The 17721-nt window shown below is 47.1% G+C and overlaps 1 protein-coding gene across 1 annotated transcript; it reads left to right on the top strand.

Moving 5' to 3' along the window:
- The first annotated feature begins 332 nt into the window (after positions 1-332).
- On the top strand, positions 333-12367 carry PIP5KL1 (phosphatidylinositol-4-phosphate 5-kinase like 1). The gene is made up of 10 exons (XM_032232476.1): positions 333-580; positions 1408-1602; positions 3916-3966; positions 5214-5368; positions 6429-6553; positions 6674-6708; positions 7855-7910; positions 8805-8917; positions 9978-10140; positions 11307-12367. Exons 1-10 carry the CDS (start codon positions 521-523, stop codon positions 11821-11823), a joined length of 1470 nt encoding a protein of 489 aa, XP_032088367.1. The 5' UTR covers positions 333-520; the 3' UTR covers positions 11824-12367.
- Positions 12368-17721: the final 5354 nt, after the last annotated feature.

The raw sequence follows: 17721 nt of genomic DNA, 5'->3' as shown, positions 1-17721 counted from the left end.
TGTGCGCATGCGAAGAGTTGCCAGTCGAAGGGAAGAGCTAAAGAACAGGGGTCGACTTGGGAGTAAGGCTACAGCGGGACGGTGAATGGCCTCCTCCCAGAGGAAATAAAAGAGGAGCGAAAGGGGAGTGGAGTTTGCAGGAGACAATTACTTCGTTTCATTGGCTTGTGACTCTCCTTGCCACGTTTTGCTGATGTCGGCCTGGCAGCTCTCCAAGCCAGATAATGTCTGTGACCATAAATCCTCCCTCGAAAGACTTTGCTGGATGTGAATGAGCAGAATTCACAGTCAATTAATAAAAGGGGTTTGTTTTTTTGTCGGGACCAGGAGTTTGCTTCATGCTCTTGGGAAGCCTAAGTCAGAACAGTTGGACCTGTAAACCTCTCCTGGTCCTTGTGGATGGAATCCTAGCAGGATCATTGACTGACGGTTAAACATCATCTGAGCTTTCCCACTGGGTTCCATAGTTTCTAAGGAGACAAGAACCATCAAGCGATCTCTGGCTTGGCTCTCCGGCATCATGGGTTCATCCGGCATCATGGGTTCATCCGGCATCATGGGTTCATCCCTGCACATGAAGGTATCTCTAGGAATCTTATTTTTCTCCACTTCTCTTCCCCTTGCACTGATGCCTCTCTAAAAGATGATTATGGGTCTATATCTCTCTACTTCTCTTTTTTCTTCCTTCCTTCCCTTTCCCTTCCCCTCCCCCCCTCTCCCTCACCTAGGAAGGTAAGAATCTCACAATTAAGTTGCTCACTTGTTACATTATTGAACACTCCGGGAGCAATCGATCAATACATTGAATTCACCCGTTGCTTCCCAGCCCTTTAATAATTTCCTTTGGCTTTTTAAAAAGACTTCATTCTGATTTTAGTTCCATGAAATTGGACTTTAAGGCTTGGAGAAGGAGGAGAGGCCAGCTGGGAATTTTTCTTTCTTTTTTTTCTTTCTTTCCTTTCTTCTTCCTTCCTTCTTTCTTTCTTTCTCTGTATCCCTCTCTTTTTTCTCCCTTTCCCTCCCTCCTTCCCTCCCTCCCTTCCTTCCTTCTTTCTTTCTTTCTTTCTTTCTCTGTGACCCTCTCTTTTTTCTCCCTCTCCTTCTCTTCTTTCCTTTTTTCTTTCTTTTCTCCCTCTCTCCTTCTCTCCCTTTCTTCTTTCTTTATTTTCTCACTCTGTCCCTTGCTTTCCCTCCCTCCCTTTCTCCTCTTTTCCTGCTTTCCTTCCTCCTTTCTCTCTTACCTTCTTTCCTGGTTTAATCATTCTTCCCTCCCTCCCCCACCCTGAGACTTTCCCACTCCCCAGTGAAAAGCAGAGTTTGGCACCGCTAAAGAGGGAACCCATGTTTGATTTGGCAACCCTTTGCCTCTCTGCATGGCTAACCTGCCCTAACCATTTGGCCTTGCAGTCCAATGTCTCGTACCGAAGGCCACCCAGGACCTGGTCAGCCCTCCAAAGGGTACTCTCGCGAGTCCGCCTGCAATGGAAGATGCTGGGCTTCTTCGAAATCAACGAACAGCATGAATATTATAAATTCACCTGCATGCTCAAGGATGGGCTGAAGGCCTCCATCCAGAAAACCATCGACGAACCGGTCAGCATGGTAAGTTCCAGAAGGACCACAGGGTTGATTAGAAATCTTGTCCTAGAAACTTAAAGAACGGTTGCAGGATTTGGGTATGGGTAGTCTGGGATGCGGCGGCTCAGGGGCTAAGACGCTGAGCTTGTCGATCGGAAAGGTCAGCAGTTCGGCGGTTCGAATCCCTAGCGCCGCGTAACGGAGCGAGCTCCCGTGACTTGTCCCGGCTTCTGCCAACTCAGCCGTTCTGAAAGCATGTAAAAATGCAAGTAGAAATAAGGATTGTTACAAACGAAAGAATATTAATGGTCATTTGAACCCCCAAGGCTCAATGACAGCGAAATATTCAGTTACGTTTAATGCAAAACCTGTGATGTTATTCATAATCTTAAGAATTGATGCGCAAAAACCTGTAACCAAACGACATGCTTGATGAAATGGAGGAAAGTTGTTCTTTTTTTCTTGCTTTTGTTTCTTATGTGTTGCTTTTTTTTTAAGAAAAAGAATAAAAATATATATTTTTTTAAAAAATGCAAATAGAAAAATAGGAGCCTTTGGTGGGAAGGGAACAACGTTCCGGGCACCTTCAGCATTGAGTCATGCCGGCCACATGACCCCGGAGACGTCTTTGTACAGCTCTGGCTCTTTGGCTTAGAAACGGAGATGAGCACCGCCCCCTAGAGTCGGGAACGACTAGCACATAGCTGGCAGTCACTTTCACGACGAACCATTATGTTACATTTTACTGGTAAAATGTTGTGAGAGTGACTGCCTGCAAAGACTCCTGGACTGGGGCTGATATATAAAGAACAGTTGCAGGATATGGCTAATCTAGAGAAAAGAAGGACAAAGGGGAACATGATAACAGGTTTCTAGTTTTTGAGGAACTGCCACAAATATTCTCCAAAACACCTGAAGGCAGCACAAAAAGCAACAGATGGAAACTCATCAAGGAGAGAAGCAATTTGGAACTAAAGAGGAATTCCCTGAAAGGGAGAACAATTAACCAGTAGTACAGCTTGCCTTCAGAAGTTGAGGTTGCTCAATCACTGGATGTTTTCAAGAAGAGAAAGTCTGGAACGATCTAGGGTCTCCTGCTTGAACAGGGGGCTGGACTAGAAGACCTCCAAAGCCCCTTCCAGCACTAGTATGTATGTATGTATGTATGTATGTATGTATGTATGTATGTATATATGTATGTGGGTTCCACCACAAAACTGCGCTCGACTAAACCGCGCCCGACTAAACCGCGTCGCTGATGTCATCAACAGGGCGACAACAGCGCGGAGACAGAAGCACGCTGTAAACCCTAAACCTAAAATTAACACCTAAACCTAAACCCCCTAAACCTAATCCTAAACCTAACCCTAAACCTAACTTTTAACCTAACCCTAAACCTAAACCTAACCCTTAACCTAACCCTAAACCTAAACCTAAACCTAACCCTTAACCTAACCCTAAACCTAACCCTAACCCTAACCCTAACCCTTAACCTAACCCTAAACCTAACCCTAACCCTTAACCTAACCCTAAAGCTAACCCTAAACCTAACCCTAAACCTAACCCTTACCTTAAGTTGAATCGGCTTGCTTTCAAAGCGCTATTTAAAGCGCCCTTCTTTCTCCACGCTAGCTGTTGTCGCTCTGTTGATGACGCCAGCGATGCGGTTTAATCGGGCGTGGCTTAGTCGAGCGTGGTTTTGACGGGTCACGATGTATGTGTATCAGTGGTGGGTTCCTTTCCCTGTCGCTACCGGTTCGGTGCTCACGGGGCCGTGCGTTCTTTCGTGCACACGCGCATGTGCAATCCACCACCCCTGTGACAACCAGCTGCTTGTCAGAGCTCGCACAGGCACCGCACGCTATGCATGCCTGCGCAATACTATATTTTGTGGTGCATTTGTGCTGATAATGGTGCTTTGACATAACAATCATTTCCTTGGCTCAGATGATAAGGGAGGAGAGCCTGTGGCTTAGAGGCTAATACAACTGCCTAATATGTAAAAACAGCTCAGGTTCGAATCCCAGGAAGGGTATGGCTAGCTAAATAGCTTGAAATAGATCTATACTAGTCTCCCTTCATTTATTTATCAGCACAAATGCAACACAAAAATGGTTTCCTGCCTGGAAGGCTCCTAGGGTGGAGCTGAAAGGCAAAAGGGAAGCAGTATGCTCCCTCCCATATTTGGGCATAACACTTAATAACACTATATGTATAATATTCTCCTGGGCGCCATAGCAGGGGATCTCTGAGGATGGTAGGTTTCCATGATTGTTGAGAAGACCAGGTGGGAATGGAAGGTCTACCAACTCCCATCATTTCTTCTCTCTTCTCTAGGACTCGCAGAAGCCATCTGATTTTACCAGGGTGCTTAAGCAATATCATCAGGTAAAAACAGCTGGATTGATAGTCGTAGCAGAACCAAGCAAAGCGATGAGCAAGCTACCTTTGACACTCCCCCATCCCCGAGCATCTCGATCTAGACTTGGTGTCAGAACTTGCCACCTCCCTGCCAGTCTGCCACGAACCCTAAGCGGGAGGCTGGAAGGGAGGTCGAGAGCTTTTGGGAAAGTGAAATTGTGCTGTGAGAATAGTTTCTCACGCGAGAACCAAGGACGTCTTCAAGGCCGTTTTCCCTGGGAGAAGAATGCCAACAGGTAGAGTGATGGTTCCCAAAACATCTCCATTTTTTTAAATGGATTGGTCAATGAGAGAGACCAGCAATGGGTATGGGCAGTGGTGAAATTCAATTTTTTTCCTTATCGGTTGTGTGGGCGTGGCTTGGTGTTCATGTGGGTGTGGCTGCAGAACTGACTGACACACAAGGCAAAAGCAGCTGGACTTCACACAAGGTGTCCCCTGCAACAAGTAGGAACCTCACAGACAATCAGGCACAGTTGATTGTCTCACAGCTGATCATGGGAACTTTTTTAAAAAACTTTTTTTAGCTCGGACAAATACGTAGTAAAAAAAATGCCCCAAAATAGTTCCAACAGTCGCAGGGCACAGCTGATTGTTGCACAGCTGATCATGGGAACTTTTTTTTAGTTCGGACGAATACGTAGTAAAAAAAATGCTATAAAATAGTTCCGACAGTCGCAGGGCACAGCTGATTGTTGCACAGCTGATCGTGGGAACTTTTTTCCTACTTTTTTTTTTAGTTCAAACACGTAGTAAAAAAAAAATGCTACAAAATAGTTCTGACAGTTGCAGGGCACAGCTGATTGTTGCACAGCTGATGGTGGGACCTTTTTTCTACATTTTTTTTTAGTTCGGACGAATACGTAGTAAAAAAAATGCTACAAAATAGTTCCGACAGTCTCAGGAGACAGCTGATCATGGGAACTTTAAAAAAAAACTTTTTAAAGCATTTAAAACAGGCCGAACTGGTAGCATTTCACCCCTGAGCATGGGACTAAAGGAGGAAAGTTATCTGGGAAAATTTAGCACGCCACTCCTTAGCTCTGTTTTTTTCCCCACTGCTGTCATTCACTTGACCTCTAGTAAACTATACCTTTATCAATTGGTTCTTCAACCCAGGGAGGCAAACTGAAGACCAGGTCTTCTCCGTTGACCTTTTCCCACACTTCTCTGTCTGCCTCTTGAGGTGATTCCCCAGCTCCGTTCTTCTGCAGGGTTACGAGATACGGACATACGCAGCTCCTGTCTTTGCCCGTTTCCGGCAGTATCTGGGCATGATGGACACGGATTTCCAAAAGTCCTTGACGTCTGAGAGTTCCTACTTGCAGTTCATCAGTAACTCTAAAAGCAGAGCTGACTTCTTCCTCACGTAAGTCATCGGAAGGGGGAAATCCAAGGGGACAAATTCTTTTAGAAAGTCTCGTACCGGACAGGACTGACAACCAAACCAATTTACATTAATTTTGTTATCTCTATCGACTATCTATCCCTCCATCCATCCTTCCACCTACTCAACCTATAGTCTGTCTAGTTGTCGGTTGATCTGCATCCATTCATCCCTCCAGTTTGTCTGTCTTGTCTATCATCTATGATCTACTTATCTATTAGTTTCCGTCTGTCCGTCTGTCTTTCTGTCTATCCATCCATCCAGTTTATCTGTCATCTATGATCCACCTATTTATTAGCTAGCTAGCTATCAATCTACCTATCTCCATCCATCCATCCACCTACTCAAATCTACCATCCATCCAGTTTGTCTGTCTGCTATCTATCTGTCAATCTATGATCTACCTATCTATTAGCTATCCATCATCTATCTATCAGTCTATCCATCCATCCACACACCCACCTAGTCTCTGTCTTCTATCTATCTATCTATCTATCTATCTATCTATCTATCTATCTATCTATCCTATCTATCTATCATCTCTATCATCTATCTATCATCTATCTATCATCTATCTATCATCTATCTATCTATCATCTATCATCTATCTATCATCTATCTATCATCTATCTATCATCTATCATCTATCTATCATCTATCTATCTATCTATGTATCTATGTATCTATGTATCTATCTATCTATCTATCTATCTATCTATCTATCTATCTATCTATCTATCTGTCTATCATCTATCTATCTATCTGTCTACTATCTATCTATCTATCTATCTATCTATCTGTCTGTCTATCATCTATCTATCATCTATCTGTCTATCTATCTATCTATCTATCTATCTATCTATCTATCTATCTATCTATCTATCTATCTAATATCTATCTAATATATGTCAGCTGTATATATATATGTGAGTGTGTGTGTGTGTATGTGTATGTGTGTATATGTTTATATATGAATATATAGGAACAGCCTACCATCCTCCCTCCCCCCCATCTATCTTGCTGTTTCTTCTCCCCTGGGCAGGTATGACAAGCGTTATTTCCTGAAGACGCAACGGAAATGCGAGATCCGCTTCCTCCTCACTAACCTGTCGAAGTACCTCGACCACATGGAGAGATACCCACACTCCATCCTTGTGAAATTCCTGGGTGAGGCTGGGCCGTCCGCTGGCTAACTTAGCGGGTAGCAGAAAAGGAACAAAAAGTGGTTTAAGAGGATGAGCTACATCTTCCCCTTCCAAGTGTCTCCTCTCTGGCTCTTCCCCACAGGTGTTTACAGCATCATTGCCCCCCAAGAGAAGAAGGTAGGCAGTCTTCAAACGGCAGCCAAAATGGGCAGCCTACGATCAGATTCCTCTTCATAGGAATCAGCTGTGACCAGCCCACTTCCAAAATCTCATCCCTCTCATTTCCATCTCGTTTCTTCCATGTGAGAGAGACAGAGAGAAAGAGAGAGGGGGGGGACAGAAAGAGAGGGAAGGAAAAGAGAGAGAAACAGAGACAGAAAGAGAGGGACAGAGGGAGAGAGAAAGAGGGACGGGACAGAAAGAGAGGGGAAGAGTAAGAGAGAGAAACAGAGACAGTAAAAGAAAGAGAGAGAGATAGAAAGAGAGACGGGAAGAGAAAGAGAGAAACAGACAGAAAGAGAGAGACACAGAGAGACATACACAGAGAGAGGGGGTTAGAGAGGGAGGGAGAGAAGGGGAGAGAGAAAGAGGAAGAGTGGGGAGAGACAAAGGGAGAGGGAGAGAAAGAGAGACGGGACAGAAATAGAGGGAAGAGAGAGAGAGATACACAGAGAGAGTGGGGAGATAGGGAGGGAGGAACAGAGAGAGAGGAAGTGAGGGAGAGGAGAGAGAAAGGAAAAGAAGGGGAGAGGGAGAGACAGAGAGAGAGAAAGGGAGAGAGGAAGAGAGATGGGACAGAAAGAGAGGGAAGAGAAACAGAGACAGAAAGAGAGACAGAAAATGAGGAACAGAGAGAAAAAGGGAGACACACACACACACACACACAGGGAGATGAGGGAGGGAGGAACAGAGGGAGAAAGTGAGGGAGAGAAGGGGAGAGAGAAAGAGGAAGAGAGGGGAGAGGGCGAGAGAGGGAGAGGAAGGGAGAAAAAGAGAGAGAAGGAGAGAGGAAGAGGGAGGAAGAGAGAGAGATCTCAACACTTTCATTTTCATCTCCTTGTTTCTTCCGAGAGAGAGAGAGAGAGAGAGAGAGAGAGAGAGAGAGAGAGAGAGAGACAGAGACAGAGACAGAGACAGAGACAGAGAGACAAAGAGAGTGAGGGAGAGATTTTCACTCCAGGGCTGGTCTTCCTCTGGGGGAGACTCCCACCTCCCCCTTATTTTTTTGATGGCTCTTGAGAGCCAACATTGGCTTTTGACCCTTCAACTCTTCCCTCAGGTTCAACCTGATCATCTGCTCACTCTTTCTGTTTCTTCCCCTAGAGATACTTCATCATCATGCAAAGTGTCTTCTATCCACATGAGAAGATTACCGAACGGTGAGTTATCCGCACTGGCTCTGCGAGATGGAAGGTGGCCAAGCTTGGCTGAAGATGAGGGCCATGGGTCCATCCTTAGATACTTCCCCACACTTCTCTCAGAAGACTCAAGCATTAAAATCAGTGCCACAAACATATTCCTTTAGGACTGGATTACAAGCAGAGGTCTTCTTAGATCTCTTTGGGATGGGATATCTCCTTATGGGTGGACTTCATCTCCCCCTGAGTTCATAGTCACCACTAAGAATTCTGGGACCCTAACCTGTCCTGACCCCCCTTGTCCCACACCAATGCACTCTCAACCAAAGATAAGTTACGGCATTTAATTAACAGACAGACAGGTCCTTGGCAGCAATCCAGCACAGATAAGCCCTGGCAGCAATCCAGCCTGCCAAGCTCACCATAATGTTCTCCAACATTAGTTCCTGCGTTGACTTCTGCAAGAGGGGCATGTGCACAAGCAGTCCTTTTATAGTCTGGAGAGGAACCTAATGACGACCAGCTGAGTGCAATTACCTCCTGTAACTGCACTACTGTTCCTTACGCCTATTAGCTCTTCGGTGCCGGGCATCCAGGAACAACTCACTGCTGACGTCCGGCTCACTCTCCCTTGTCTCCTCCCCACTGGTCCAAGGCTCAGGTTCCTCCTGGTGGCTAACCAGCCTCTCTGCACCCTGTTTGGAGTCGGAACCCTGTCCAGGGTCCTCCTCATTCTCCAGAGCCGACTCATAGGGCCCCTCGCTGTCGGAGTCTGGTGGCAGCTCCAACGGCTCCTGCTGGGCCACAACACTAACCCATCTAGATGTTGTTCAGGCTGGGGAACACTCTAACCCTACCCTTACCACACACTGAATCAACATGGATTGAGGTTCTGGATTTCATGTGTTCCTCCAGGTATGACATCAAAGGGTGTCAAGTCGGACGCTGCACCGAGCCACCTGTAGACAGCAGTGAAGTCATTGTGGTTTTCAAGGACTGCGACTTTGGAGAGAAGGTGATCTCCCTTAGTAAGTTTCTGCCCGCCACGGTACATGGGATCTGCAATCTTGGATCCGTTGGGAGGTCATACTAAAACTCTACAACTGAACCCATGCAAGATATTTCATACTGGCTAAGAATGCCTGAGGCCATAATTCCCAGTTTTGAATACGGGGCCAAGACGAACCCTAACTGTGATCCCCCCCCCTTTTACTTGATGATGAGGATGATGAGGATGTTACCCATGAAGTTGTGTCTGATTCTTGGTGATTCTATGGTCCAGGTCTCTCCAGATCTTCTGATCATGTCCTGCTTCTTTGAGTTGTCCTATGCGCTGGCTAGTGCCAACTTAGATGGCATCCAACTACTGTGACTTTTGTTTAATTCCAGATAAATAAACTATTACATAGAGTAGCACAAGGACTTTCCAGTTGTTGTTGTTGTTGTTGTTGTTTCTTCTTCTTCTCCTCCTCCTCCTCCTCCTCCTCCTCTGTCTCCTTCTCCTCCTCCTCCTCCTCCTCCTTCTCCTCCTCCTCCTCATTATTATTATTTGGTTAATCTTTGGTAAGATTCACAGCCTTTAGAGCTGGTTATAACTCAACAGCTCGAGTCCTAACCAAGGACCTAGGAACTGTTAAGGTAACACCGAACAATATAAGCTGTTCCAAGTAAGGTGGTTTGTTGTTGTTGTTGTTGTTGTTGTTGTTGTTGTTGTTATTCGGTGGCCTGTAGCACGCTCAGAATTGGAAACCTTTCTAGTTTGAAACAGCTATGGAGCATGGAAGCTTGGCACTCAGATTCGCTAGAACTCAGAACGTTTCCAATAAAAACAGAACAATTTTAGGATATTCCTGGTAAGATCGGAGCAATCTGATTGGAATATGTCGGACTGAAAAAACGCTTTGTATAGAGTACCCCTGTTTTTAAAAGGACTGAGGGTGGCAACGCTTGGACGGGTACAAGAGCACCTGAGTTCTCAGAAGGGTGGGAGAGCTGATCTGATTCTAGAACCATTGGGAGATATCCCTGCTTTCTGGGTCCTCTTACTCCAGAGGGCATCAAGCCTCTCCCCTTCTCTCCTCCACCCAGATCAAGACCAGACATGGTTGCTGCAGCAAGTGAAGTTGGACACCCAGTTCCTCAAAACTTTGCATGTGATTGATTACAGTTTGCTGGTGGGCCTGCAACCTATCCATGGTGATGACCAATTCCTGGACAACACGCTGGGAAGTATATTAGCCAAGACAAGAATGTGAGATTTTTGCCAGGATGGGTGGGTGGGTGGGTGGGTAGATAGAGGAGTCCAATGCATAACACTCTGAATTTTGGTTTATAAATCATAATCAAAACCAAGGTAATCCGATTAGCCTCAACATCATCAGAGGATTGCAAGATCAGATGGCATGAACATAAGTTGGTTGGTTGATTGGTTGGTTGGTTGGTTGGTTGGTTGGTTGGTTGGATGGATAGATGGTTGGTTGGATGGATGGATGGATGGATGGTTGGTAGGTTCAATGGATGGATGATGGATGGTTGGTTGGATGGATGGATGGATGGTTGGTTCAATAGATGGATGAATGGATGATGGATGGATGGATGGATGGATGGATGGTTGGATGGATGGATGGATGGATGGATGATGAATGGATGGATGGTTGGTTCAATGGATGGATGGATGGATGATGGGTGGATAGATGGTTGGTTGATGGTTGGATTGTTGGATGAATGGATGGATAGTTGGTTTTTGGTTGTTTGATGGATGGATGGTTGGATGGTTGAATGGCTGGAGAGAGGGACAGAGAGAAGGAGGGATGGTTTGTTGGTTGGCTGGCTGACTGTCTAGCTGCTGGTTGGTTGGTTGGTTGGTTGGTTGGTTGGTTGGTTGGTTGGTTGGTTGGTTGGTTGGTTCATTCATTCATTCATTCATTCATTCATTCATTCATTCATTCATTCATTCATTCATTCATTCATTCATTCTCTATCCTCCAACAACTCAGAATTACTTCACACTTTAACACCGTGTTTCTTGATATCTGTATGGACTTCAACACCCAGAATTCCCCATCCAACACGCTTGAAGATGGGTAGATATCAACTCCTAGAATTCCCCAGTGAATCACTGCGGTTGTTAAGTGAATCCGGCTTCCCCACTGACTTTGCTTGCAGCAGGTCACAAAAGGGGATAGCGTGACCCCCTGGGAAACTGCAACTGTCATAAATATGAATCCATTCCCCAAGGATCCAAATTTTGATCTCGTGATCGTGAGGAGGCTACAAATGTCGCCATTGTGGAAAACAGCCATAAGTCGCTTTTTCCAGGGCCGGCATATCTTCGAACGGCTTCTAAACAAGTGGCCCTCAGCAAAGACACCTGGAACGCAGGTGCGTCTAACCTCCATTTTCTTTTCCGGCCACTAGGTCAGTCAGCTGTGACTATCCTCGCCGCAACCTCGGCAGGGTTTCCTCCAACATCTCTTCCACCAGCTCCTCCAGCTATGAGCAGATCCTCCGGCTCTATCCAGATTATTTGTACCCCTACTTGAGACTCGACCGGGCTCCCGAGCAGCTCATCAAGAGCGAGGGCTTCATGCATAACGTCGTGACGCCGTTCCTGATGCAGAACAGCTACGAGGACGTAAGCTGCGTCATGGGCAGCACGCTCTGCTCCTGCAGCGTCTCCGATTTATCCAGCGAGGCCTTCACCATGCAGCATCGGCGGGTCCTGCCTGCCTCTAAAAACCCCCTGCACACCATCGATGGGCCGGATTACCGCTATCACATAGGCATCATTGACTTCTTCACGGTCTACACCTTCCGCAAGAAATTGGAAAACTTGTGGAAGAGGATCCGTTACAGGGGCCAACAATTCTCCACGGTGCAACCTTCTTACTACGCCCAGAGATTGTGCCAGTGGGTGGAAAGCCACACTATATGAACTGGAGAGGAGGCGGAAAGGGGCCAGGTGTAGCTTGAAAGTAGGGCGGTATTCCCCGTCCCTTCTCGTAAGTTCTCCCGGTTCCCTGCAGATCAGTATTCCAGTTTCGACACAAGTCGCCTCTTCTGGTGACCTCTTGGCTACCCAGGAGATGGAGCTGAGTGAAATTTCCCTAGAAATAGGCCGCTTGGCGGAAAGGAACAGGGGGGGGGGAGGCAGTTTTCCATGGAGCATGGAAGTTCTAGAGGGCACCTAGGTGGTGTCTTTGCGGAAAATAGGTGGACACCTCAACCCTACGGACGTTGCAATCAGTGGCACTGAATTCCTCAACAGTGCAAGGGGACATCATCCAGCCTTCTCCCAAGCAAGCCGCGTCCTCTTGCGAACCATCACTTTCCAGAGCTGTAGACCAAGAACAATTTGGTGCTCTGTAGGCCAACCCAAACCAGGCGGGTGCGGGGTGAATCAAGAGCTCCTTCCTTGAATGATTAAGGTCCCAAATCCACGAGGGGCAAAGAAGGGAGGAGAATTTGGATTGAGAAGAATAAAGAGCTTCCAGAGAAAGGACTGGACTGGTTCTTTTGAAAACCCACCTTGGACGTTCTCCAAGGATGGCTTCCAAGTCTTCTTCCCTAGTGACCTCCCTGCCCAGGGGGTATCCATCTGTCTCAGAAGGGGCCTGCGGGGTGGTCTGGATGCTGAATGATGGGTGGGCCTCTTTGCCAAGCTAACTTTGTAGGAGCTCTCTTCCGACCGAGGCTTCCCAAGAGCAGGAAGCAAACTCCTTGTCCCAACAAAAAACCCTTTTATTCATTGACTGTGAATTCTGCTCCTTCACCTCCAGCAAAGTCTTTCAAGGGAGGATTTACAGTCACAGACCTTATCTGGCTTGGAGAGCTGCCAGGCCGATATTCTGCAGAACTTGGCAAGGAGAGTCACAAGCCAATAAAGCGAACTAATTGCCTCCTGCAAACTCCACTCCCCTTTCACTCCTCTTTCATTTCCTCTGGGAGGGGCCATTCACCGCCCACCTGTGGCCTTCCTCCCAAGTTGACCCCTGTTCTTTAGCTCTTCCCTTCTCCTGGCAGCTCTGTGCATGGGCACACTGGGAACAGGCTCTAGCTGTTCTTCTGCCTCACTGATGTCTGACTCTGAAGGCAGCTGATAACTGGCATACAGCCCTGGCCCCCTCTCTGCCTCCGACGCAGAGCCCTCATCCGAGCCTTCCCCAGACTTCAGGACTGGCCCAGGTTCCTCCCCAACCTCCTCACTGTCTGAATCTGCTGCCAGCTCCGCTGGTGGCTGGTGGGCCACAAGCGGCTCTTTGGCCATTCCCCTAGTTTCGTACCATGCCTTCGTCTCCTCCAAATGTTACTCTTTGCTTTTGCTTGCCCCCCCCCCCCCAAAAGGTGAGGAGCAGTTGTTTCACCTTTCCATTCCTTTGCTCAGCTTCCTAACTACTCCCTGACTTGGACAGCCCAAGTGGACAGACAGCATCACCCTTGGGCACCTTCTCTCTACCTTGGCACAGTGGTCACCAACTGGTGGTCCTCAGAAAAATTATTTGCCTTTTTTATATTGCACTCAATTGGGGGTCCTCAAACTACGGCCCCTGGGACGGATACGTGCAGTGAAAGCTTGTGTTGCTGCAGAGAGTTTCCCCCTTCGGGGTCTTTTTGTAGGGGGGCAGAAATTCCGACTTGGGGTCTGCTTCAGCCTCCTGGTGAGGGGCTTTGGGCCAAGGCTGGAGGGAAGAGCCGCTGGTGGGGAAGAGCCGGAGGGCCTCGTTCCAGTGGGACTGCATCATGGCCTGGAACTGGCTGACCATCTCAGCCCACTGAGCCTCCAGGCGCCAGTACCTGGCCTTGAACTCCCGCAGGTCTTTCTTCTGCTTGGAAAGCCCATGCTCCTAGTCCTCAGTGAGGTCCTTCTGCTGAGCCTCCTTCTCGGTCATATCCAATTTGAGCTATTTTGCCAACTCTTTCTCCTCCTGGTGGCTGCTCAGCTCCAGCAACGGCTTCCTGTTGGGGCCCTAAGGAACCCGGGTGGGCAGTCGAGGAGGGGCTGGGAGGGGTAAGTAGGGGCTGTCGAGGCGCCCCTCAATTTGAGCGACACCGAGTTGGCCACACCCACCAAGCCACATGACCACTTAGCCACACCCACCCTGCCAGTCATTAGGCAGATCCTATTAGTGGTCTGCGGGATTTAAAATTATGAATTTAGTGGTCCCTGAGGTCCAAAAGGTTGGGGACCCCCGCCTTAGCAGACGCCCGAGGAGCCACCATCTGCCCCATATATTTGGCTGACGGCCCCCTTGAAGCTTTGAGCAGGGCCTGCCAGGAAATGGAGGTTGGGCCTTCCTTGGATTCCGAAGGTTAAACCTGGTCCAAGGAGACCTTGAACATCAAGAGATATTGGCTTGGTTCAGAACCAAGCTAAGAAGAAGGGAGCCTAGTGACACAAAGTGGGAAGGCTTCTCTTCCAGGTCTCCCATGATGGCAGTGATCACCTGCATATTCTACCTGTGCTGTGCCATTCTGCTTGTCTGTTAGATGGCCTACAAAAAGGAAGCAGGAAAGCAACCGAGGAGCTGATCTTTCTGCAAATCACCTGTTTTCTCAGATTATAAAAGAAGGACTCAAGAGTGGTGCGGTGGCCTAGAGGTAGTGCTCTCGCCTCACAATCAAAGGGCTGTGAGTTCGATGCTAGGTAGAGGCAGATATTTCTCTCTCTGGGCACCATGAGAATATATTCTGTCAAAACAAAACTCCGCGCTGGCAACAATAAGGGCATCCGGCCAGTAAACACTTGGCTCAATTCAGTTGCCCACACGCCTACCCTGCAAGGGATTATGGGGTCATTAAAAGAAGATGAGGGATGCGTTGGCTCGGTGACTAAGACGCTGAGCTTGTTGATCAGAAGGTCGGCCGTTTGAGCGGTTCGAATCCCTAGTGCCGCGTAACAGAGTGAGTTCCCGTTACTTGTCCCAGCTTCTGCCAGCAGTTCAAAAGCAGGTTAAAGAATGCAAGTAGAATATAGAATATGTATCTTTATTACGGTCAAAGGACAGCAATAGACATTACTTTTTACAATATGTTTAAAAAGTTCTGACATTAAAAGTGGATGATAACATACACGCTCTCCAGCTGTTCGAGTCACTCCCTGCTTTATGTGGGTGAAAAGCCGATAAGTATGGGAGTAAATGATCCAGAAATTGATTAGAGATATGTCCACATAATTGGTACAAGATGACAACTATACTTCTGTCACCAATTTTTTTCCTTGTCCCTACTGTGGAGAGGCAACCTATTTAGTTCTTCTTGGAACTCCCATGTCCTCCATTCGATTGATTACTACTTGCTTTGTTTGGTCAAAGCCTAGGGACCAGTGGTGGGTTTCAACATTTTTTAGAACCTCTTCTGTAGGTGTGGCCTGCTTTGTGGGAGTGGCTTGCCAGCCATATGACTGGGTGGGAGTGGCTTGCCAGCCATATGACGGAGAGGTAGTGGCTTGGCGGTCATGTGACTGGGTGGGCGTGGCCAACTTGTAAAATGTGGTGAAACTCACTTAACAACGCTCTTGCTTAGCAACCAAAATGTTGGCTCAGGAACTCTGGCATTTGAAGCATGGAAGTCTTAAAGCTGTCAAGTTACAATACCCTTGCACTCCTAACCCTTTAGAAAAAAAAAACCCAGGGGTGTTCAAACTTGACAGCTTTAAGACTTGTGGACTTCAACTCCCAGAATTCCTCCTCTCGCTCTTCATCTTGATGATGTGCGGACAGGCGGGGGGAGGGAGCTGGAACCGGTTCTAAAGGGCATTGTAGATTTGTGGAACCTTTTCTATAAAAGAGGTTAGAACTGGCAGGAACCCATCCCTGCTAGGGACATTAAGAATAGGGGTGAGAGCCCATGAGAACCCAACTTGTGATCAATTGTTTGTTTCCAGGGGGAGGGGAAGTTGTGTGTCAACACTAGTGGGGACAGTCCCTCTGGAAAGAAATGCATTTTAAGCCAATGAATGATCATCATCTTCCAGGCTCTTACCTGAATTTGAGGTATGCCTGTCTCAATTCCTAACTGGGCATTTGGTGTTCCTTTGGGTGCAGCTAAGATGGCTCTCAGGAATTTGGTTTGTATGGTTTCTAGCAAGTTTTTCTATGCGAGGATTCCTGTTTGTGCCCCACATAGAATTTGCGCCAATGTTTTGGCCTCGAAAAGTTTTAAGGCAGCAGGTACTAACTGACCTCCACCTGTATAAAAGAAATGTTTAATTGCATTTGAGGTCCTATTGGCTACTTGCAATGTGTGATCCAGGTGTGCCTTCCATGTCCCTTGCGAGTGGAAAACCACCCCAAGGTATCTAAATATTCTAACCTGTTCCAAACTATGTCCTTCTATTTTCCAGGAGTATTGGCGAGGTCTTTGAGCAAAAACTAAAAAAAACCAAATGATTTATCAAAGTTAAGGACCAGCTTGTTTTGCCTGTAATAGCCAAGTGTTGTCCTCTCTTCAGTCCTACAGGAGTTTGTGAAATAATAGTGGCATCATTGGTATATAGGAGAATCGGAATTTTTGCGTTGTGCTCGGTTCGGAGGATGGAGATCAGGGTTCTGTAAGAGATCGATCAGGGGGTTGATATAGAAGTTAAAAAGGGAGGGGGACAGGATGCAACCCTGCCGTACCCCCTTTTTTGTACCCTTACTGGGCCGGTTAAAGTCCCTTGAGGATTGCGCCTCACTTTCAAGGTGGAATTAGCATACAATTTTTGTATGAGGATAAGGAGGCGTTTATTGATAGTCATGTGTTGTGGCCCGGCAGGAACCGTTGGAGCTGCCACCAGACTCCGACAGCGAAGGGCCCTATGAGTCGGCCCTGGAGGATGTGGAGGACCCTGGACAGGGTTCCGACTCCGAGCAGGGCGCAGAGAGACTGGTTGGCCGCCAGGTGGCGCCTGAGCCTTGGATCAGTGAGAGGAGATAAGAGAGAGTGATCCAGAAACCACCTGTGAGTTGTTCCGGGATGCACGCCGTCGGCATCAAGAACAACTACGTAATTACAGGAGGTAATTACGCTCAGCTGATGGTCATTAAGCTCCTCTCCCAGACTATAAAAGAGACTGCTTGTGCCACACCCTTCTTGCAGGTCAACGTTTGACTAAAGAGAAACAAACTTGGCAGGCTGGATTGCTGCTAGAGTTGGTTTGCATTGCTGCCAAGGTTTGTTGGCCTTGCTGCCAAGGTCCTTATCTGTTTGTTTATTTGGCTTTCAGCCACCAAGAGTCTGGTCTTGTTATTAAAGGACATTCCATTTTACGCTTGTCTCGGCTTTCGTTACTGGATGGAGGAGGGGGTCAGAACAATCATGCATTTTAATTTCTCCCAGAGGATGTTCCTGGATATACTTTTTTGAAAGAGTTGTTTATTTTTTATTCTCTTATGTACCATTTTAATTGTTCACATAATTGTTATTCTTCTTTACATTTGTCATACATTTATTATTTCATTTAATAGGTTATAATATGCTGTTTGGGTTGCTTTATTTACCATCCCTTCCACCTGTTGTAACACCACCTTATTTTCCCTTTCTTTTCTCCCTCTCTCCCTTCTCTACTTTCTTCCTTCCTCCTCTCCTTCCCCTTCCTTCTTCCCTTACCTCTCCCCTACTCCTACTCTTCCTCTTCCCCTTCCTACCCTCTCTTCTTCTCTTTTGCTCCCTTCCATCCTCCTCTCCTTACCTCTTTCTTCTTTCCCTCCTCTCTTTCCCCTTCCTTCTTCCCTTCCCTTTCTCCTACTCTTCCTCTCCCTACCTTCTCTCCTTCTCTTTCTCTCCCCTCCATCCTCCTCTCCTTACCTCTTTCTTCTTTCCCCATTTTCCTTTCATTGTCTGCTCTCTCTCT

Source organism: Thamnophis elegans, chromosome 16 (genome assembly GCF_009769535.1).
Source record: "Thamnophis elegans isolate rThaEle1 chromosome 16, rThaEle1.pri, whole genome shotgun sequence".
NCBI lineage: Eukaryota > Metazoa > Chordata > Lepidosauria > Squamata > Colubridae > Thamnophis > Thamnophis elegans.
This window is presented reverse-complemented; position numbering and strand designations above follow the sequence as displayed.